The sequence below is a fragment of the Triticum urartu genome, chromosome 5 (assembly GCF_003073215.2).
Source record: "Triticum urartu cultivar G1812 chromosome 5, Tu2.1, whole genome shotgun sequence".
NCBI lineage: Eukaryota > Viridiplantae > Streptophyta > Magnoliopsida > Poales > Poaceae > Triticum > Triticum urartu.
Window position 1 is genome coordinate 556,237,716 of NC_053026.1, and position 20,259 is coordinate 556,257,974.

The following is a 20,259-nucleotide window of genomic DNA, read 5'->3' on the forward strand; positions in this document are numbered from 1 at the left end:
GTTCAACTTTAATTTGCTCAGGGGGTGTAGGTGTTCTAGTGTAACTCTTACAGACCACAGTTGAAGCTTTATCATGATCCTTTATTCTAACATGAAAAGGTGGTTTCTCAATATAAGCAGTTGGAACAATAGGATCAACATTATAAGTAATGGTTTCTTCTTCAACTTTAATAGGTTCAACTACTTTAACTTCAATGGGAGGGTGATATTTAAACCACTTCTTCTTAGGGAGATCAACATGAGTAGCAAAGTATTCATAGAAAGAAGCTACTATCTCAGAGTCAAGTCCATATTTAGTGCTAAAGTCATGAAAAGCATCGGTATCCATAAAAGATTTAACACAATCAAACTTAAGGTTTATACCTAACTCATTACCTTCCTCGAGTTCCCAATCTTCAGAGTTGTGTTGAATTCTTTCTAATAAATCCCATTTGAATTCAATATCCATCTCCATAGAAGAACCAGTACAAGAAGTATCAAGCATGGATAGATCATTATGAGAAAGCCGAGCATAAAAATTCTGAATAATAATTTCTCTTGAGAGCTCATGATTGGGGAATGAATATAACATTGACTTAAGCCTCCCCCAAGCTTGAGCGATACTTTCTCCTTCATGAGGCCAAAAATTATATATATAATTCTGATCACAATGAACCAGATGCATAGGATAAAAATTCTAATGAAATTCCAATTTCAATCAGTTGTAGTTCCATGATCCAATATCATCACATAGCCTAAACCATGTCAATGCCTTTCCCTTCAAAGATAAAGGGAAGATCTTCTTCTTGACAACATCCTCAGGCATACCTACAAGCTTAAATAATCCACAAACTTCATCCACATAGATTAGGTGCATATCGGGATGTAATGTTCCATCTCCTGCATAACGATTAGCTAGCAGTTTCTATATCATACCCGAAGGAATTTAATAATAAATATTTTCAGTAGGTGCAGTAGGTTGAGGAGCAACTTCTTGCTCTACCTGTTGAGGTGAAGATACCCCGAACAAGCCCCTCAAAGGATTATTTTCCATAGTAACAAGTGACAGTAAATTTAAGCATACTATATAAATGTTTCCTTACCAAAGGCGCTTCACTCCCCGACAACAGCGCCAGAAAAGAGTCTTGATGACCCACAAGTATAGGGGATCTATCATAGTCCTTTTGATAAGTAAGAGTGTCGAACCCAATGAGGAGCAGAAGGAAATGACAAGAGCTTTTCAACAAGGTTTTCTCTGCAAGCAATAAAATTATCGGTAACAAATAGTTTTGTGATAAGATAATTCGTAACGGGTAACAAGTAACAAAAGTAAATAAAGTGCAGCAAGGTGGCCCAATCCTTTTTGTAGCAAATGACAAGCCTGAACAAACTCTTATATAAAGCAAAGCGCTCTCGAGGACACATGGGAATTATTGTCAAGTTAGTTTTCATCATGCTCATATGATCCGCGTTCATTACTTTGATAATTTGATATGTGGGTGGACCAGTGCTTGGGTGCTGCCCTTCCTCGGACAAGCCTACCACTTATGATTAACCCCTCTCGCAAGCATCCACAACTACGAAAAAAGAATTAAGATAAATCTAACCATAGCATGAAACATATGGATCCAAATCAGCCCCTTACGAAGCAACGCATAAACTAGAGTTTAAGCTTCTGTCACTCTAGCAACCCATCATCTACTTATTACTTCCCAATGCCTTCCCCTAGGCCCAAATAATGGTGAAGTTTCATGTAGTCGACGTTCACATAACACCACTAGAGGAAAGACAACATACATCTCATCAAAATATCGAACGAATACCAAATTCACATGATTACTTATAACAAGACTTCTCCCATGTCCTCAAGAACAAACGTAACGACTCACAATGCATATTCAAGTTCATAATTAGAGGAGTATTAATTATCATTAAGGATCTGAACATATGATCTTCCACCGAATAAACCAACTAGCATCAACTACACGGAGCAATCAACACTACTAGCAACCCACAGGCACCAATCCGAGGTTTTGAGAAGAGATCGGATACAAGAGATGAACTAGGGTTTGAGAGGAGATGATGCTGGTGAAGATGTTGATGGATATTGACCCCCTCTCGATGAGAGGATCGTTGGTACTGACGATGGCTTCGATTTCCCCCTCCCGGAGGGAAGTTTCCCCAGCAGAACAGCTCCGCCGGAGCCCTAGATTAGTTTTGCCCAAGTTCCGCCTCGAGACGGCAGCGCTTCGTCCTGAAAGCTTCCTTCTGATTTTTTCCAGGTCAAAACACACCATATAGCTGAAGATGGGCGTTGAGGGCCTGCCAGGTGGCCCACAAGGTAGGGGCGCGCCCAGGGGGCAGGGCGCGCCCTCCACCATTGTGGATGGCAGGTGGCCCCCCTCTGGTGCTTTCTTTGCCCAATATTTTTTTATATATTTCAAAACAATTCTCCGTGAAGTTTCAAGACTTTTGGAGTTTTGCAAAATAGGTATGTAATATTTGCTCCTTTTCCAGTCTAGAATTCCAGCTGCTGGCATTCTCCCTCTTCATGGAAACCTTATAAAATAAGAGGGAAAAGGCATAAGTATTGTACCTAAATAGGTAATAATAGCCAATAATGCAATAAATATCGATATAAAAGGATGATACAAAATGGGCGTATCAATCTTCTAGTCCAGAAAAAAATCACCATAAAATTCATCGTGTTTGGACTTCGTTTGGTATGGTTTTTCTGTGAAACAAAGCAATAGGCAAAAAACTGAAACTGGCACTAGGCACTAAGTTAATACGTTAGTCCACAAAAATATTGTAAAATGGTATATAAAGCATATAAGAATGGTATTATTATAACATGGAACAATCAAAAATATATAGATATGTTGGAGACGTATCAGCATCCCCAAGCTTCATTTCTACTCGTCCTTGAGTAGGTAAATAATAAAAAACAAATTTTTTGATGTTGAATGCTACCTAGCATGTTTTAATCATGTAATCCTTTATGGTATGAATATTGGTAAGCGATGATTCAAGGTACTATTTCATTGATTTGATTTCAAAATGATAATATGCAAGAATACTAGAAAATAATCATTGTATTTTAGAATAAAGAATGCTAATTAAAGAACGTTTTTCCTAGCCATGTAATCATGTAAGCATGTCATAGCTCAGTCGTCCTAACATAAATTATAAATCTGAACACCCGATGCCAAACCAAGCAATTGGATCAAAAAAATTCTTGCTTCAGCTTTTTCAACTACACTCAATACATGAGAATGAGCCATGGACTTAACACTTTGGATGGCAAAAGATAATGATGATAATGGTTTATAAGGGAAGATAATTTTTTTGGAAAGTCTCGCATCAACTAGGTGGATCGTTAGGCAATGGAGATGTCTTACAATCGATAGCAATGTGAGGAGTAGGGATTGCCATGCAACGGATGCACTAGAGCTGTAAGTGTATGAAATCTCTCTAGATGAAACTAAGTGGTGTGCATCCAACTTGCTCATGAAGACCTTGAGCGTTTGAGGAAACTCGTCATCAGAATATACAAGCCAAGTTTATAATATGAAAAAAATACCACTAGTATATGAAAGTGATAAATCATGGAGACTCCCTATATGAAGAACATGGTGGTACCTTGAAGCACAAGTGTGTTAGAAGGACAGTAGCGTTGCCCATTTCTCTATTTCTCTCTCATTTTTAGCACAATATCATGGACTTCATCCCCAATTTTTGAGGACCGCTAACCCACAAGTAGCAGTAGCAGTAGCCATAGCAACAGTAATAGGAACAATAACAGAAGCAGTTTGTAGTTATTGTAACATCAACAACAATAGTAACTTAGCAAAGATCAGTATGAGAAAAGCGTAGGCATTGATGGATATTTGTGTTCGGTGACATTGATCATATAACAGTCACAACCTAGAGCGATATACAATAGCTCCAATTCATCAATACAATGTAGGGATGTATTCTGTATATAGTCATACATGCTTATATTAAGAACTTGCATGACATCTTTTGTCCTACCCTCCCGTGGCAACAGGGTCCATAAGGAAATCTAAGGGATATTAAGGCCTGCTTTTAATAGAGAACGGGAACAAATCATTAGCACTTAGTGACTACATGAACTCCTCATACTACGGCCATCACCGGAGTGAATCCCAGCTATTGTCACTTTGGGGTATGTGGATCATAACACGTAGTATGTGCATACAACTTGCAAGATAGGATCCAAAACACACTTATATTCATGAAAACTAAAGGGTTCAAATCTGAAATCGTGGCACTCGTGCCCTAGGGACAAGCATTAAGCATAGCAAATTCATAGCAACATTATTCTCAAAACATAATGGATACTAGGGATCAAGCCCTAACAAATTGACTCAGTTACATGAAAAATCTCATCTAATCCCATCACCGTCCAGCAAGCCTATGAAGGAATTACTTACTCCCGATGGTGAGCATCATGGAATTGTTGATGAAGAAGGGTTGATGATGACGGCGACGAGGAATCCCCCTCTCTGGAGCCCCGAACGGACTCCAAATCAGCCCTCCCATGAAGAGCAGGAGGTGGCGGTGCCTCCGTATCGTAAAATGCGATGATCCATTCTCTCTTATTTTTTTCTCCGCGATACGGTACTTATGGAGTTAGGGCTAATGGAGGCCCGTGGGACCCACGAGCTCACAGGGCGCGCCCCTAAGCTCATAGCTCTCTTGTGGCCCCCTTCCAGTAGGTTTCCTCGCCAATAATTTTTATATATTCTGAAAATAATCTCCATAAATTTTCAGCCCGACCTGAGAACTTTTATTTCTGCATAAAAATAATACCATGGTAGTTCTGCTGAAAATAACGTCAGTCCAGGTTAGTTTCATTTAAATCATGTAAATTAGAGTCCAAAACAAGAGCAAAAGTGTCTACAAAAGTAGATACGTTTGGGACATATCAAGGACTCATTAGTCTCCACCATTCTTTTCCAAACTGGGACAATGCTCTAATAATGATGATCACCACACTTAAATTTACTTAGAACTCGATAAACTAAATGATATAAGTACATATGAATGCCTCTGGCAGTGTACCAGGATGTGCAATGATCTAGCGTAACATGTATAACAATAATGAACGGTGGCTTTGTCACAAAATATCATGTCAACTCTATATGATCGTGCAAAACAACATGACAATGAATTCTCAATTCATGTGAATAGTGATGGTGGAAGTTGCATGACAATATATCTCGGAATGGCTATGGAAATGCCATAATAGGTAGGTGGTTGTTTTGAGGAGGGGTATATAAGGCTTATGTGTGAAAGAGTGCATCATTTCACGGGAATTGGATGCACCCACGAATTTTGCACCAAGTCTCGAGGTGAGACCGGGCAATGAAAGGTACGGAAGATGCTAGCAAAAAATGAATAGGTGGAAGTGCTTATAGTCTAAAAACTCAAAATAGTCATAAAGAACTCTAATATTTATTGTGAAAGTCTAGAAGCCCTTGAAGCAAAGTATTAGTCGCATGCCCCTAGGAGGGAGGTTGGGAGGAGTTAACCATCACGCGCCCCGATCCAGACACCACAAAGGGTATCAATGAAGGATAAATTACGCTCCAAATTCCTAGACATGACATGACCAACACTTTAATGAGTGGGAAATCACAAACCTTCTTATAACCTCAATATCATTTATCATTCGCAACATATTCAGTGATCTATATGCAAGTTTCTATTATACCATCCTTGTATACTTATCATTTTTGGCCCAAACATATAACTCATGCAAATTATCACTACCTATTAAAATCTCAAAAATATAGAAGTGAAGCATGAGAGTGTAAATGATTTCTATAAAATATTTCTCGCCGTGCTCAAAAGATATAAGTGGAGAACATGAGCAATTGGATCAACTCAAAAGATACAAGTGAAGTTTAATGAGCTTTCTATAAGTTGTGACGAATACGGGTCTCTCATAATTGGTGTGATCAGGAAACAATGATTGTGTAAATAAACAAACAAACCTAAGAAAAGCAAAAGATGCTCCAAGTAAAACACATATCGTATGATGAAACAAATAGCACCAAGTGATATTACCGATAGATAGAAGACGAAAGAGGGGATGCCTTCTGGGGCACCCCCAAGATTAGACACTTGAGTCTTCCTTGAATATTACCTTGGGGTGCATTGGGCATCCCCAAGCTTAGGCTCTTGCCGCTTCTTGTTCTTGCATCCATCATCATCTCACCCAAAACTTGCAAACTTCGGCCACACAAAAATCAACAAAACCTCATGAGATCCATTAGTATAATAAAATGAATCATTAACTTAGGTACTACCACAGATAGATTCAAAATTTTCCTTGCATATTACCTATTGTATGTTATCAACTCCATGACTTATACCCTTGGTACAATCCATAGAAATTTCAAAATAAGCACACTATGCAATTAAAACATAATATCTCTAAAACAAAATAGTATGTAATGATGTAATTTTAAGTCATACTTCTGTAACTCGAAAAATTCTAAAACATTAAGACAAGGTAAACAATTTGCAGCCCGATACAATATAAAATTTTCAGGAATTGATCACGCTCTAGTACAAAATAAGAATTCAACCACTGGACGCAAAAGTTTCTATTTCTGCATAGGATCAAATCAACAAGCATCCAAATTATCCTAAAGGCTTTACTTGGCACAAAAATCAAAAGCAAAGACACAAACATAATCGTTACAGTAGCAATAATCATGCTGACACACAAAAACAAAAAGGATAACTATTGGGTTGCCTGCCAACAAGCATTATTGTTTAATGCCCCTAGCTAGGGATAATTCATAGTATCATTTCTTGTCATCTTTCAACTCTCCTTGAACTAACTCACCCCAAATTTTTCTCAAGAGTTCCCTTTTATCAATCTCCAATTTTCTGGTGGGTGAACTCAAATGCTTAAAGGGACAATATTTAGTGATTTTAACATTCATAACTTCGAACTCTCGGGGAATTGTATCATCTCCATAAAGATCTTTGTATAAGATAGAAATTTCATCATCAATAGGATATCTAGCGGTATTTTCAAACCACTATTCATAAATTCTTCATTAATTCCATTAACAATCCATCCAAATTTATCATAAGTATTATTAAACAATTTTTGGAGTAAATCCAATTGCGGAACTTTCTTTCTAGCATTCTCACCAAAAGCATGGCAATCTTTAAATTCCATCCTACGCATAACATCTTGATGAAGAATTTCTTCTATAGGGGGATGTTCAAAATTTATTTTATAAATGACAAAGATGTCTCTAGCTTCTTGGATTATATAATCAAATTCATTCATAGGGACAATAGTGCCTAACTTTTAGCTCTAGGGTCATGGATATTAGGAAGCTCGAAAAGCATTCTTTGTAAGATTTGATGAATATGCAAAAAAAAGATCTTTCAAGTTTAACCACAAGCATAACAATACCATCCACATAACTATTTGTTATTTCAAGAATAGATCTACCAATGGACGGTATGACTCCCGTACAAGTAAAGAATTCATGAATAACAATTTTTCCAATAATATTCCCGCTCCCAACACTAAAAGTTTTGGTTTTCCAAATAAACGTAGATTCGTTATCATGTTGTTCATTATCAAGATTGGGTAATTCAGGTTCTTCCTCATGAGTTTCACTAGGACTATCTTCACTAGCACTTTCAACAATAACTTCTTTAAGATCAGACATGATAGCAATTCAATCAAAGATAGCAACACAAATATTTTTGGTATTTTTATTTTTTAGAGAAGGAGGAGGGATGAAAAAGAGAAGGCAAATGACAAAGAAAGTAAAAAAAGTAAATTGATAAATGTGAGCAAAGGAACCTGTTTGTTTGGTGAAGCCTCCCCGGCAACGGTGCGAGAAATTCTTCCAATACATGTGATAGGTGTTGGGATTCTCCAAAAAGGAAGGGTGATGTAGTATAGTAGCGGACAATATTTCTCTCAGTTAAGAACTAAGGTTTATCGAAACAAAAGAAGATGACACGCAAACAACGTGAACGGTACCTGCACACACACAATGCAAATGCTTGCACCCAACGAAGGTAAGAGGGTTGTCAATCCCCTACGCACACGAGACAACTGGTTAGTAATGAGTTTCATCTCTCATCGATGGCTCCGGGTCGATTAGTGCTGATGGGTTAGTGTTATTCGGGTTTTGTAGCAATGGCTTGTTCCTGCCTCTGGCTCTCCGTCTTATTGTAGCAACCTTGTTAAAACCTTAAAGTTTGAAGAAATCAATAGTAAAAAAGATGTTGATTTAGATCAAGATATCTCGATGATGGCACTATGGATATATCGCCACCCCAAAGAATCGAGCACCAATGAGGGTCATAAGATACTTCCAATTCCGGTTAGACACATTTCACATGTCACAAGTTCCCCGACGAAGTTGCATCTTCATCAGACGACATTGATGAACCGGAGTATAAAAATGTGTGGCAACGCTAACCCATCCGCAGGCCGCCGTCGCCATGGACAAACACTAATCATGACAGACAGAATGGCCCACGATCGGCATCACCCTCCAACTCGTCAACAATACTCTGATGAAGGACATTGACATGAAGAAAGCCAAGCATCCACTATTCCCATCCTTGTCGCCGGCAAAATTTCGCAGGCAACGGAGAACTCAAAGACTCTATGAGACACGGAAATGAAACATAGCTCTAGGGTTCCCCACCCCTTCAGTCGCCGTAGCGGTTGGCAAAACACAAAGAAACCCTCGTCGGCGCCGGCGGGTCAAGGGAAGTGCTTATCAGAGTTAGTAGTGCTAATTTCATATTATCTAGATAAATATTTGCAATTTTAGCCTTGTAGTAGATGTTATAGTCCCGTTTAGGAATGAATATATTGGTGCTTTTGTCAAAGAAATCAGGTAAAACACCCAATTGATGATTGCCATTCCGAGCCAAACCGAGGAAGCGATGTATACAACCAGGCCAGCCTTTAATCTGTTTCGAGCTATCTTAACAACTTCTGGATGGGAGATACATATCCATTTTTCTTTCGGCGAAATGGTTAGATACTTCCTCCGTCTCTTTATAGTCTGCATATGATTTTTTTCTGAAATCAAAATATCTTTATTTTGATCAAACTTATTAAAAAATATATCAACATTTACAAGGCCAAAGAGATATCTTCAGATTTATTATGGAATGTAGTTTCATATTATGTATATTTGCTATTGTAGATGTTGATATTTTTTACACAAATTTGGTCAAAGCCTGTAAAGTTTGACTCGACACAACCAACACACTGCACAGTGGTACTGGGAAAGAACACACAGCTTTATACGGCCAGTGCATTGATTCTCCAAATCTTGGTTTGGTATGTGCCTCTGGCACCGCATCACAAAGCCGCCCGTCCTCTCGGTCGGTCGTACTCTACTTGTACACTGGCCTCGGCCTCGGCCTCTACATAGAGAAAGGAGGACAGCGAGACCATGGTCCACTCCCACATCCTCCTCCGTCTCACTCCCCTCTCTCCCCACGCTCAGAAGTGGAAGCGTTTTTAAGCTGGCGTGTGCGCGAGGTCTGAACTCTGGACGCGCGCAGAGCTCCCAGAGCGCGGCAGCGGCGGAAGGCGCGAAACCGCTTTGACCAGAGCCCAGCAGCAACAAGACACCCAATCTGGTTGGTACGGCGCGCCAATCTTCCTCGATTAATCCTCTTGTTTGTTTGTTACTCCCTGTGCTCATAATCTCTTGCGTGTCTTGCTCGTGGCGCGCCAGCGCGAGCTGGAGATCATGGTGAAGGAAGAGGAGGTCATGGCGGAGGCCGGAGGAGGTGGGGGAGGAGGGAGGGGGTACATGGACATGCTCGGCCTCGGGGAGGAGGCCATGGCCGACTACTTCCTCTGCCTCTCGCCGTCCTCCTCCGCCGCCGTCTCCACCACCACCAGCGCCAGCGCCAGCACTCATGCGGCCGCTTCTCCCACCTGCGCCTCCTACCTGCAGCCTCCTCCGGCGGCGCCGTACCACCACGTCCTCAGCTTCGGCGGCCGGGCGGAGCAGCAGTACCACGGAGGCGGCGACGTCTTCGGGTTCCAGTACTACTACTACGGCGCCGGCGGTCCCGCGGTCCCGGTGGCCGCCCCGCAGAAGTCCAGCCCGACCACCGACTGCTCCTCCTCCATCTCCTCCATGTCGTCCTCGCCCACCGCCACCGCCGCCTCGGGCATCTCCACCTCCAAGCCACAGCCGACCAAGGTGTGTATACCATGTGCGCCACGAGCTCTCCCAATGTAACTCTGCGTCGATGTTTGCATTGTTGGCTGGTGTTGATTTCCGGCCAATGTTTCTGCCGTTTTCTTGCAAGAAGATTAAGATGGTTGACCGGTTGTTGCTGCAAGTATTTTGGATCTTACTACTCACGAAGATTAAGTTAACTTATTACTGATGGATATGTTGTTTCTTCTACTTCTTCAGAAGAGAGGATCAAGAAGCAGCAGCGATCAGAGAAAGGCTGCTCCACCCGCCGCTTTCTCAAACAAGAGGCCCAGGGTGAGTGCTTCTTTCCTCCACTAATAAACACATCAATTTAACCAAGACAGCATGGTTAATGTTTTGATGAACGAGTTGGGTTCATCATCCGGTGAAAAAACGGAGATGAAAAGTAAAAACTATGCTTGGTTGTGTTGTGGTGTGTGCAGGCGAGGAAGGAGCGGCTCGGGGAGAGGATCCTGGCGCTGCAGCAGCTGGTTTCTCCGTTCGGGAAGGTAAAGAAAGACAGTGAAAAAGGAGATCGCAAAAGCTGGCAAAGCCTTTCGCTTTTGGCGATACGCTCTTTATCATCTCTCTCCTCCCTCCCTGCTGTACGTGCCTGCCTTGCCATCCCCGTGCAACGGCTGAAACTACCCGCGATAAAAATCTGCGTTTCTTGCCGTAAAAACTCACGCAGATGATGAATCAACTGGTCAAAGAGCCGTAGGCTGACACCCATAGTCTGCCTTAACATACATCACTGTAGACTGTAATTTCCTCTTACTTACTTGCAACTTTGCATGCTGGAACGATGTAGACTACAGTCGCAGATCCAAGTAGTCAAAGACCCACAGGCTGACACACACACATTGTTAACATTACATCACTGTAGTTTCCTTTTGCACGTTAGACTGATAGGACGGTAATTAAGGCAGACTATGGGTCATTGAAGCTGCTGTCTCTCCTACTTTTGACCCATTGACTGACGGGTGGATACGAACTGCTGCTGCTGCATTGACCCACCTAACCTGACCTGCCGATGCCGATGCAGACCGACACGGCCTCCGTCCTGCACGAGGCGCTCGGCTACATACGCTTCCTACACGACCAGGTTCAGGTACGTCCACTATTATTAAAAATCAAACCGCTGCGACAGCCGGCCCAGTCTAGTGTCTCTCTACTCGGCAGCGCTGTGTACGTACGTACACACGCCGAGACCTAGCTAGGGCGTAGCTCTCGCAGTGCGTGTACGGTGTACCGCGCCTGCACCGCATGCATGCTAACACTGTCGTCGTCGCCTTTCTTCCTGGCCCGTGTCAGGTCCTCAGCTCGCCGTACATGCAGCGCCTGCCACCGCCACCTTCCCCCGCCCCGCTCCCGGTAAGCCGCCGGCGCCATCAGTCAGAGTTTTACCGCGGCGCTTTGTGTCCCGTCGCTGTCTGGTTACGCGTACGTGATCTGGTCTGACGTGTGGTTTTATGTGCTACGGTGAGCAGGAGGAGCCGCGGGCGCCGAACGACCTGAGGAGCCGGGGGCTGTGCCTCGTGCCGGTCTCCTGCACCGACCACGTCGCCGGCGGCAATGCCAACGGCGCCGACGTCTGGTCGTCGGTGCCGGCGATGGGCATGCCGGCCACGGCGGAGGAGGAGTACGCGGTCGCTGCTGGGATGCTTCGCGGGGATAGGGATCATCATCCTAGGCAGCTGGCCTAGCTTAGCTCCGGTTAAATTTACAGCTTCAGCTTGGTTTACTCTAGAGTACTTTCAGGTAGACTCCTCAGGGTTAATCCGCGGTACCGGTAGGACTCCGTGAGCTTCTTTTTTGGAGGGTTTCTGTAGGCGCACGGGCCGTGGCCGTGATCCATGTAACCATGTTCCGGCATAAAGGTGGGTCGAACCAAGTGTGCAGATGCAGCGGTGTTTCCGACGTTTTTGTAGCAACGCTGCTGCTCCAAATTCCAACTTGTGTTCAGCGTCGAAAGACTCGTCAGGGTTTGATGTGGCCAAGATGCTCACTTGGACACGATGCCACGAATGGCTCCGTGCTGTCACGACAGGCAGTGAATGGTAGTGCTTGTCGAAAGGATTTTGTGGACGGGCGGCATGCAGGCTTGGATATCTGTGTTTAACTTGGTGCGCGTGGGCGTGTTGCTAGACGTCTAGTCTAGAGCTTGTGTCTGGGTGAGTTGATGCTAGGGAGGGGAGGGGAGGGGAGGGGAGCGGTGCGACGACAGGCTCCGGTATCCGTGGTCTGCATCGGGGATACGCTCCGTCAGATCATGAATATCGATATGCTGTCTTGTTCCTGGTATCATGCGTCTGTCTTGGAAGCAGGACCTTGCACAATGTGCCATCCCTCCCACACTATCTGCATTTTTTTTCTGAAGGAGGGCAACTCCACGGCTAGTCACCGAATCAGCGTCACCGGGTGTCTGCCGGAGAGTAGGCGGTGCGCCAGCCATTCAACTAGGTGAAAACGTATATTTTTCACTGTATAAAAAAAACCGAGTCGGTGGTGACGGTGTGTCTGTCATCCTGCAGTCTGTCATCCTGCAATATAGACCGTCTGATCTATATCTGATGAATAGAAAGCAAACTATGACAATTTTGTAAAAGGATATCCGCACCCCTTTTCACATTTGCAGATAAGGTCTTCCCTCGTTCATCTTCGTCTCCCACAAGATAAAACGACTCGTACAAATGCATCTTGATGTTCCGTGCAACGCATGGGCCTCTTGCTAGTTTTTGATTAATTTTTGACATATCTACCTATTACATAATGAAAATAATAGGCAAACAAGTTATCATGTTCGTCCGTATATGCCAATATTGTTTGCACTGTTTGATCAGAATATCAACGGTTGAGATTTAGAAGTTTTTAACTAGCACATATGCCTGTCCGTTTGCAGCGAAAGATATATTTTTTGAAGTGGAGGATTTTTCTAGAAGCAATGGGAAAGTGGAAGAGCTTTTTTTAGAAGCAACGGGAGAGATAATTAACGTGCCCATCAAAATCGGTCTCCGTGACGATGAATCGTAGTTTTCTTCCAAATCATGTCTCGCCCGCGAGATCTTGATAGTGGCGGAGTTGCTCGGCGTGGCGATGACCACCAAACTCATGCCTTTTTTTCCTCTTTGCCCGCCTCGGTCTTGGGGTTGTTATTGCCTCCTCATTTGGTGGTTGTCCTACGACCTTCAAGGCATGGTTGTTTCGACCACTCTCTTATGACGGCACAATCAAATAGATTACTAATTGCAGCGCTCGCAACCCGTTTTATTAGCAGAATCAGCGCATACCCAGGCATAGAATGCCTTTCTTTATCAGGGTTTATTCTCTTTAGTTGTTATAGTGCTCATGATGCCCACAATTATTTTAGTTAGTGTCAAACAACCATATTCTCTTTTAATGCGAGCAATTTTAGAAAATCCATATATTTTTGGAAAAACACAAAATAAATTTGAAATGGGAACATTTTCTGGAATTAATGAACACGTTCTAAAATCATGAAACTTTAATAAAAGACACGAACTGTCTTTCAATCTTTTAATAATTATTGACAATGGGAACATGTTTTGAACATTTGGGGCAATTTTAAAAATGTGTTTATTTAAACACAAATATTTATTTATTTTTAAATTTCAATAAAACAAGAATATTTTCCGAATTAGAAACAAAAAATAGTTTCGAGAGGAACTGAAAGGGTTTCGAGGTTTATCGGGTAATACAGACAAATAATATATAGTTGGAAAATATTTTTGGAGATGTTAAATTAATAATAAGAGGCTCTATTAATAGTTCATAGGCTTTTATATTTAATTTAATATCAACGTGTCTTGAAAAGCCAAGAGGTGGAAAGGATGTTTGGCCACTTTTTCAAAAAGAGACGCTTTATATTACTTAAAATATTTAATCATTACACCATGCCTCTACATAATTAAGATGCACACAACCAAATAAGGTCCTCTAACACAAACGAAAAATAGAAAAAGGCAAAATACAAAGAGACATGTTGAGTCCGTATAACGCCTTAAGCGGAGGGGGGCAATCTTAAGATCATGCCAGCCTCCAATCGTGCACACACCTCCATAAACATGTTTCGATTCTTCACGCGTTGTAGAGAGGATGATAAATGAAAAGTCTCGATACATCTGTAGATAACCTGCATCGGAGAAGTACTTTTATATTAAAAACCTTATCATTTCTACATAGCCAAAGAGACCAAATAACGGCAAGCGCCCCCATCCTGAGAAGAATTCTAAATCTATGGTTAATCTCATATAACTAGTTGCCAAATACATTAGCAACACTACAAGGAGGATACAAGACAAAAGTTATTTGGATGACTGGCCATATAGAATGAGCCAATTTGCGTTGGAAGAATAAATGTTTTATTGTCTCATCATGGTGACAAAAGACACATTGTGGACTTCCATGCCAATTCCTCTTAATAAGGTTATCTTTAGTAGGAATGACTCCGCGACGAAGATACCTTGTAAAGATTTTATTCTTAATATGTGTCATCATCTTCCAGATCTCCTTATTATGAACTGGCCCATCAGACTGGATTAACCCTCTATACAATGGATTCCACTGAAAATGGTCCATTCCCATGAAGGTTCCATTGAATACATTAAACCTATGTGACAATTGCACCATAGACAACCGTTGGAACAGGATGTTCCACGATAGGAGTCTGGGTCTGATTAAATCTCTTTTGAACGTCACATTTGGCATAAATGATTTCATTACTGTGGCGATAGTTTCACTCTTGTGGTGCACAATGTTGTATAGAGCCGAATATTATTCACAGAGTGTGGCATTTCCAAGCCACTTGTCTTCTCAGAATTCAACTTCCGAGTCGTCCTTAATCGAGAAGGGTACATAGCAGAAGAAATATCTCTACATAGATATTAGACCCTCACAAATATGGGAATCCCCAGGCGTCCAGTATACTCCCTCCATTTCAAAATATAGTGCGCCCACGTTTCCCGAGGTCCAACTTTGACTATAAATTTAACCAACGAGACCAACTGCGGCGGGAGAAAAAATTATATAATTGAAAACTTCTTTCGAATACGAATTCACTGATATAATTTTTGCTGCCGCCGCAATCGGTCTTGGTAGTTAAATTTACGGTCAAAGTTGAAGCACGTGGATAGAGGAAGCACTACATTGTGGAATGGAGGGAGTACTTGGGATACCGCCTTGAAACCCACATATTTCCTCCTTAAAAGGGTTTGCCATACACCATCTTCCGTCAGTAATTTAAACAACTATTTGCCGTGGAGGGCCCTATTCTTAACCTTAAGGTCATAAGTGTCCAACTTGCCTTGGTCTTTGCGACAACAAACCATACTCCATTTAACAAGTCAATATTTTTCTCTCGCGATCTCCTTGCCAAAAGAATTTTGATCGGAAATAATCCAATCTATGTAAAACTCCTTTCGGCAATTGGAAAAAGGAAATTATATATAGTACCATATTGTTAGTACAAAATTTATGAGGACCAATCTTCCACCCAGAGATAACGGTTTACCTTTCCAACTGTAATTCTTTTTTACAATCTCTTCTTGATGTGTTTCTATTCAATATTTATGAGTCTCCGATAATGTATCGGTCTCCCCAAATATGTGATCCGAAACTGGCCCAACCCGCATCCAAACAGTTCGACGTACATGTGGGTCTCATCTTGAGCGTCGCCAAAGCAAAGCGTTCACTTTTATGAAAAATGATCTTAAGATCCGAGAGTTACTCGAATGCTGATAAAATCAGTTTCATATTTCTCGCTTTCTCGAGGTCATGATGCATGAAGAGAATCATATCATCGACATATTGAAGTATAGAGAGACCACCATCAACTAGATGATTTACTACCCCATCAATTTATCCATCAACCTTGGCCCACTCAATCATGTCCGCTAGCATATCCGCCACTATATTGAATATCATGGACGATCTAGCCCTGGGGATTTCTCCTGTGGAGACTTGCAGCTCGCCGTCCACACCTCCTCTTCGGTGAATGGGTTGTCGAGGCCGGCCGCAGGTAGGGTTGGCAAGTGGATGGCGTCCCAGTTGATAGTGCAGCTACGAGGCGTCGCCGTCCCCAGGGTGGAGTTGAAATGCTCATGTATGATCTATTCCTTGTCGCCGTGCACGGTGGCGATGGGGTCACCGCTGTGGAGGGCGTGGATGAAGTTCTTCTGTTGCCTGGAGTTGATTTTGGCCTGGAAAAACGCCGTCTTGGCATCACCCGCACGGAGCCAGGTGACACGCGATGCCTGCCGTTTCCGGGCTCTGTCGATCGCAGCGAGGCCGAGGATGCGCAGCTTCAGCTGCTTCCATAGCTATAGCTCTCTGCTCGATAGCTGGCTGCGCTCCTGGGCAATGTCAAAGCGCAGGATGATCTCATTGGCCATGTGCATCTGGAGCCTCGTCTCGCTGAAGAAGCCTTTCGCCCAAATCTTCAAGTCCTTTGCCGTTCTAGCCAGCTTGGTGTTGAGACGCTGGAAGGCGCAGCTGGAGGCGACCGGACGGTTCCATGCGCGCTGGACCATGGCGTGGAAGCGAGGAAAGCACGGCCAGAAGGATTCGAAGCGAAAGCGAGCCGCACGACGAGGTACAGAAGCTTCAGACAGCAGCAAGGGGCAGTGGTCGGAGCACGATGTTGATGTGGCATGGAGGAGGTATGACGGGAACATGGAGCTCCAGGCCATATTGCAGTAAAATTTATCTATGCTAACTAGGGTTGGTGTCGTCCGTTCGTTGCTCCATGTGAATATTCTGTTTCTGCACTTGATCTTTTTCAGTCCTGCCGTGTCTATTGCAGCCCTAAATTTGCCCATGATCGTGCGGTTTATATTGTTGTTGTTCTTGTCTCGCGCCTCGTAGATCAGGTTGAAGTCGCCACTTCTGCTCCTGCTGGCCCATCATCAAGTTCGACGTCATGGCAGCCTTCCACCAGTTCTACAACCTCACGGGGCGAGATATGTCCATGATCAACAACGCGGCATCATCCTGCTGCCAAAGAAGGATGGGGCGACGGAGATCATAGACTACATGCCCATCAGTCTGATCCACTCGATCGCGAAGCTCATCTCCAAGGTCCTCTCCATTAGGTTAGCTTCCGTCATCGGCTCGATCATCTCGCCCGCGCAGACGGCGTTCCTGAAGACAAAGTGCATCCATGACAGTTTCTTCTACGGGCAAAACTCCATCCGTGCCCTACATCACCGCAAAACACCGTGTCTCCTAATGAACTAGACATAGCGAAAGCGTTCGACACCGTGTCCTGGGAGTATCTCCTCGAGCTGCTACAGAAACTAGGGTTTAGCGCACGTTGGCGGGACTAGGTAGCGCGCCTTCGCGCCAGAGCTTCATCTCCGGTCTCCCTCAATGGCACGGCCAGCCCGAGGATTCTCCACCTCCGGGGGTTGTGGCAGGGCAACCCGCTGTCCCCCTTCCTCTTCATCCTAGCCATCGATCCGCTGCACCACCTCATCGCCGCGGTAGTGGAGCAGCAGCTCCTGCACCGCCTCCCTGGCCGTGATCTTGCGCTACGGGTGAGTCTATATGCTGATGACGCCATCATCTTCTTAAACCCTAGCCGCGATGAAGTCGACTCCCTGTTGCGCATTCTAGGTGATTTGGAAAGGCAATAGGGCTCTGCATTAACCCGGCCAAATCTACGGTCTCTCTCATCCGCTGCGAGAACATCAACATCGAGGAGGCGCTGCAGGGTTTCGCGGGCTCTGTCACCCCTTCTCCATTAGATACCTAGGGCTTCCGGTCACCACGAGCCGTCTCCGCCTCGTCCACCTTCAGTTTATCATCGATAGAATCAAGGCGAGATTAGCGGGCTGGAAGGGCAGCTGCTGCCGATGGCGGGACGCCGAGAGCTGGTCCGCTGCGTGTTGAGCGCCATGCCAACCTTCGCGCTCGCCGTCCTCCGCGTCCCGAAGAAGATCCTCAAGGAGGTTGACAAGTGCAGGTGGCGTTTCCTATGGTGCCAAGATGAAGAGATCACTGGAGCCAAGTGCAAGGTCAACTGGCCGGCGGTGTGTGCCCCAACGGAGAAGGGGGGCCTGGGCATCCCCGACCTACAGCGTTTCGGCAGAGCGCTCCGTCTACGCTGGCTTTGGATCGCCTGGCACCACCCGGAAAGGCCCTGGGTGGGCTCTGAACTGCCATGCGATGATGTGGACCGAGCGCTCTTCTCGGCCTCGAAAAAGGTGACAATCGAAGACGGGACGCGGGCATCCTTCTGGCTCTCCCCGTGGCTCGGACATGGAAGTCTCTCGCAACTTTTCCCCAGGCTCTTCATCCACTCTCGACGCAAGCACAGATCACTCGAAGAAGCACTCAGCGACGACACCTGGATCCGCGACCTCGCTCACGGACACAAGCAGCACCTCCTCGAGGACGTCCTGGCCTTGCACCGCGAGCTGCAGCGTTCGGCGCAGCCCCTTCGACCAGGAGTGCCGAACGCCCTCACCTGGAAGCTTTCGAGCTCGGGGGCGTACTCAGCCAGGTCCGCCTACCATGCACAGTTTCAGGGTAGGACGGCGACCAACTTCGATCACTTGATCTGGAAAGCCTGGGCGCCAGGGAAGATCAAAAATTTTGCATGGCTGCTGCTCCGGGACAGGCACTGGTGCAATGACAGGTTGCAGCGGAGGGGCTGGCCGAACAACTACTTTTGCCAGCTCTGCGTCAGAAACCTGGAATCCTCGGGCCACCTGTTCTGGAACTGCCTGGAGTCCAGGCACGTTTGGAGCGAGATCGGGCAATGGCAGGGTTGTTCCGCGCTCTCCCCTACGAGCTGCTGGAGCTGCGGAAACTCCACGATCATCCAGAGCATCTTGGCGTGCACCGATCCCTTATGGCGGCACGGAACGCGGTCAATCTTGCTACTGGCATGCTAGGAGATCTGGCAGAAAGAAACCAGTGCATCTTTGACACAACCTGCCGAGCGTGCGAGAAATTATCAGGCGCATCCGAGACGGCATCAAGCTCTGGAGGATCACGGGAGCAACTTGCATCGAGAGCCCCTTCGGGGAACCACCTTGAGATAAAAACCTTCCCTGTACTAGGGTTTTTCGGCCGCCTGTGGCCAACATTACGCACTGATCCTCACATCTTCACCCCCTTTATTTTCCTGCTGCTTCCTGCTATAATCAATGAAAAAGCCAGCGTTGTTGGACCTTTTCAAAGAAAAATCATGGACGATAACAAGTCACCTTGTCACAATCCCTTCTCCGTTTGGAAATAGTGTCCAATGTCATCATTGACCTTAATGGCAACAGTAGCTCCAAAAACAAAATTATGGAAGTTCGAGACAAGGGCCACTTGAAGAAAGGGCCACTTTGCAGAAAATTATGGCGCGTCACTCTGCAGAAAATCCTTTCATTCCGAGAGTCTATTGAAGAAAGGGCCACTTGATTTTGTCATAAGCCTTTCCAAGGTCTATTTTGAGTACCACCTTATTCATATTTTCTGGTGCAATTCATGGACTATTTCATAAAGGATAACAACTCCATCTAGGATGTGGAGACTGTTGGAAATATGCCCTAGAGGCAATAATAAATTGGTTATTATTATATTTCCTTGTTCATGATAATCGTTTATTATCCATGCTAGAATTGTATTGATAGGAAACTCAGATACATGTGTGGATACATAGACAACACCATGTCCCTAGTAAGCCTCTAGTTGACTAGCTCATTGATCAATAGATGGTTACGGTTTCCTGACCATGGACATTGGATGTCATTGATAACGGGATCACATCATTAGGAGAATGATGTGATGGACAAGACCCAATCCTAAGCCTAGCACAAAGATCGTGTAGTTCGTATGTTAAAGCTTTTCTAATGTCAAGTATCATTTCCTTAGACCATGAGATTGTGCAACTCCCAGATACCGTAGGAGTGCTTTGGGTGTGCCAAATGTCACAACGTAACTGGGTAGCTATAAAGGTACACTACAGGTATCTCCGAAAGTATCTGTTGGGTTGGCACGAATCGAGACTGGGATT

The 20,259-nt window shown here is 44.3% G+C and overlaps 1 protein-coding gene across 2 annotated transcripts; it reads left to right on the forward strand.

The window, feature by feature from the left end:
* Nucleotides 1–9,409: 9,409 nt before the first annotated feature.
* On the forward strand, nt 9,410–12,197 carry LOC125505990 (transcription factor bHLH113-like). 2 transcript variants are annotated; one of them, XM_048670877.1, is made up of 7 exons: nt 9,410–9,657; nt 9,756–10,232; nt 10,452–10,526; nt 10,676–10,741; nt 11,278–11,343; nt 11,547–11,606; nt 11,723–12,197. In XM_048670877.1, the coding sequence occupies exons 2-7, from the start codon at nt 9,771–9,773 to the stop codon at nt 11,936–11,938; spliced, it is 945 nt and encodes a 314-aa protein (XP_048526834.1). In that variant the 5' UTR covers nt 9,410–9,657; nt 9,756–9,770; the 3' UTR covers nt 11,939–12,197. The 2 variants fall into 2 exon arrangements, with proteins under 2 accessions (XP_048526834.1, XP_048526833.1); XM_048670876.1 differs by having other exon boundaries at nt 9,411–9,661.
* Nucleotides 12,198–20,259: the final 8,062 nt, after the last annotated feature.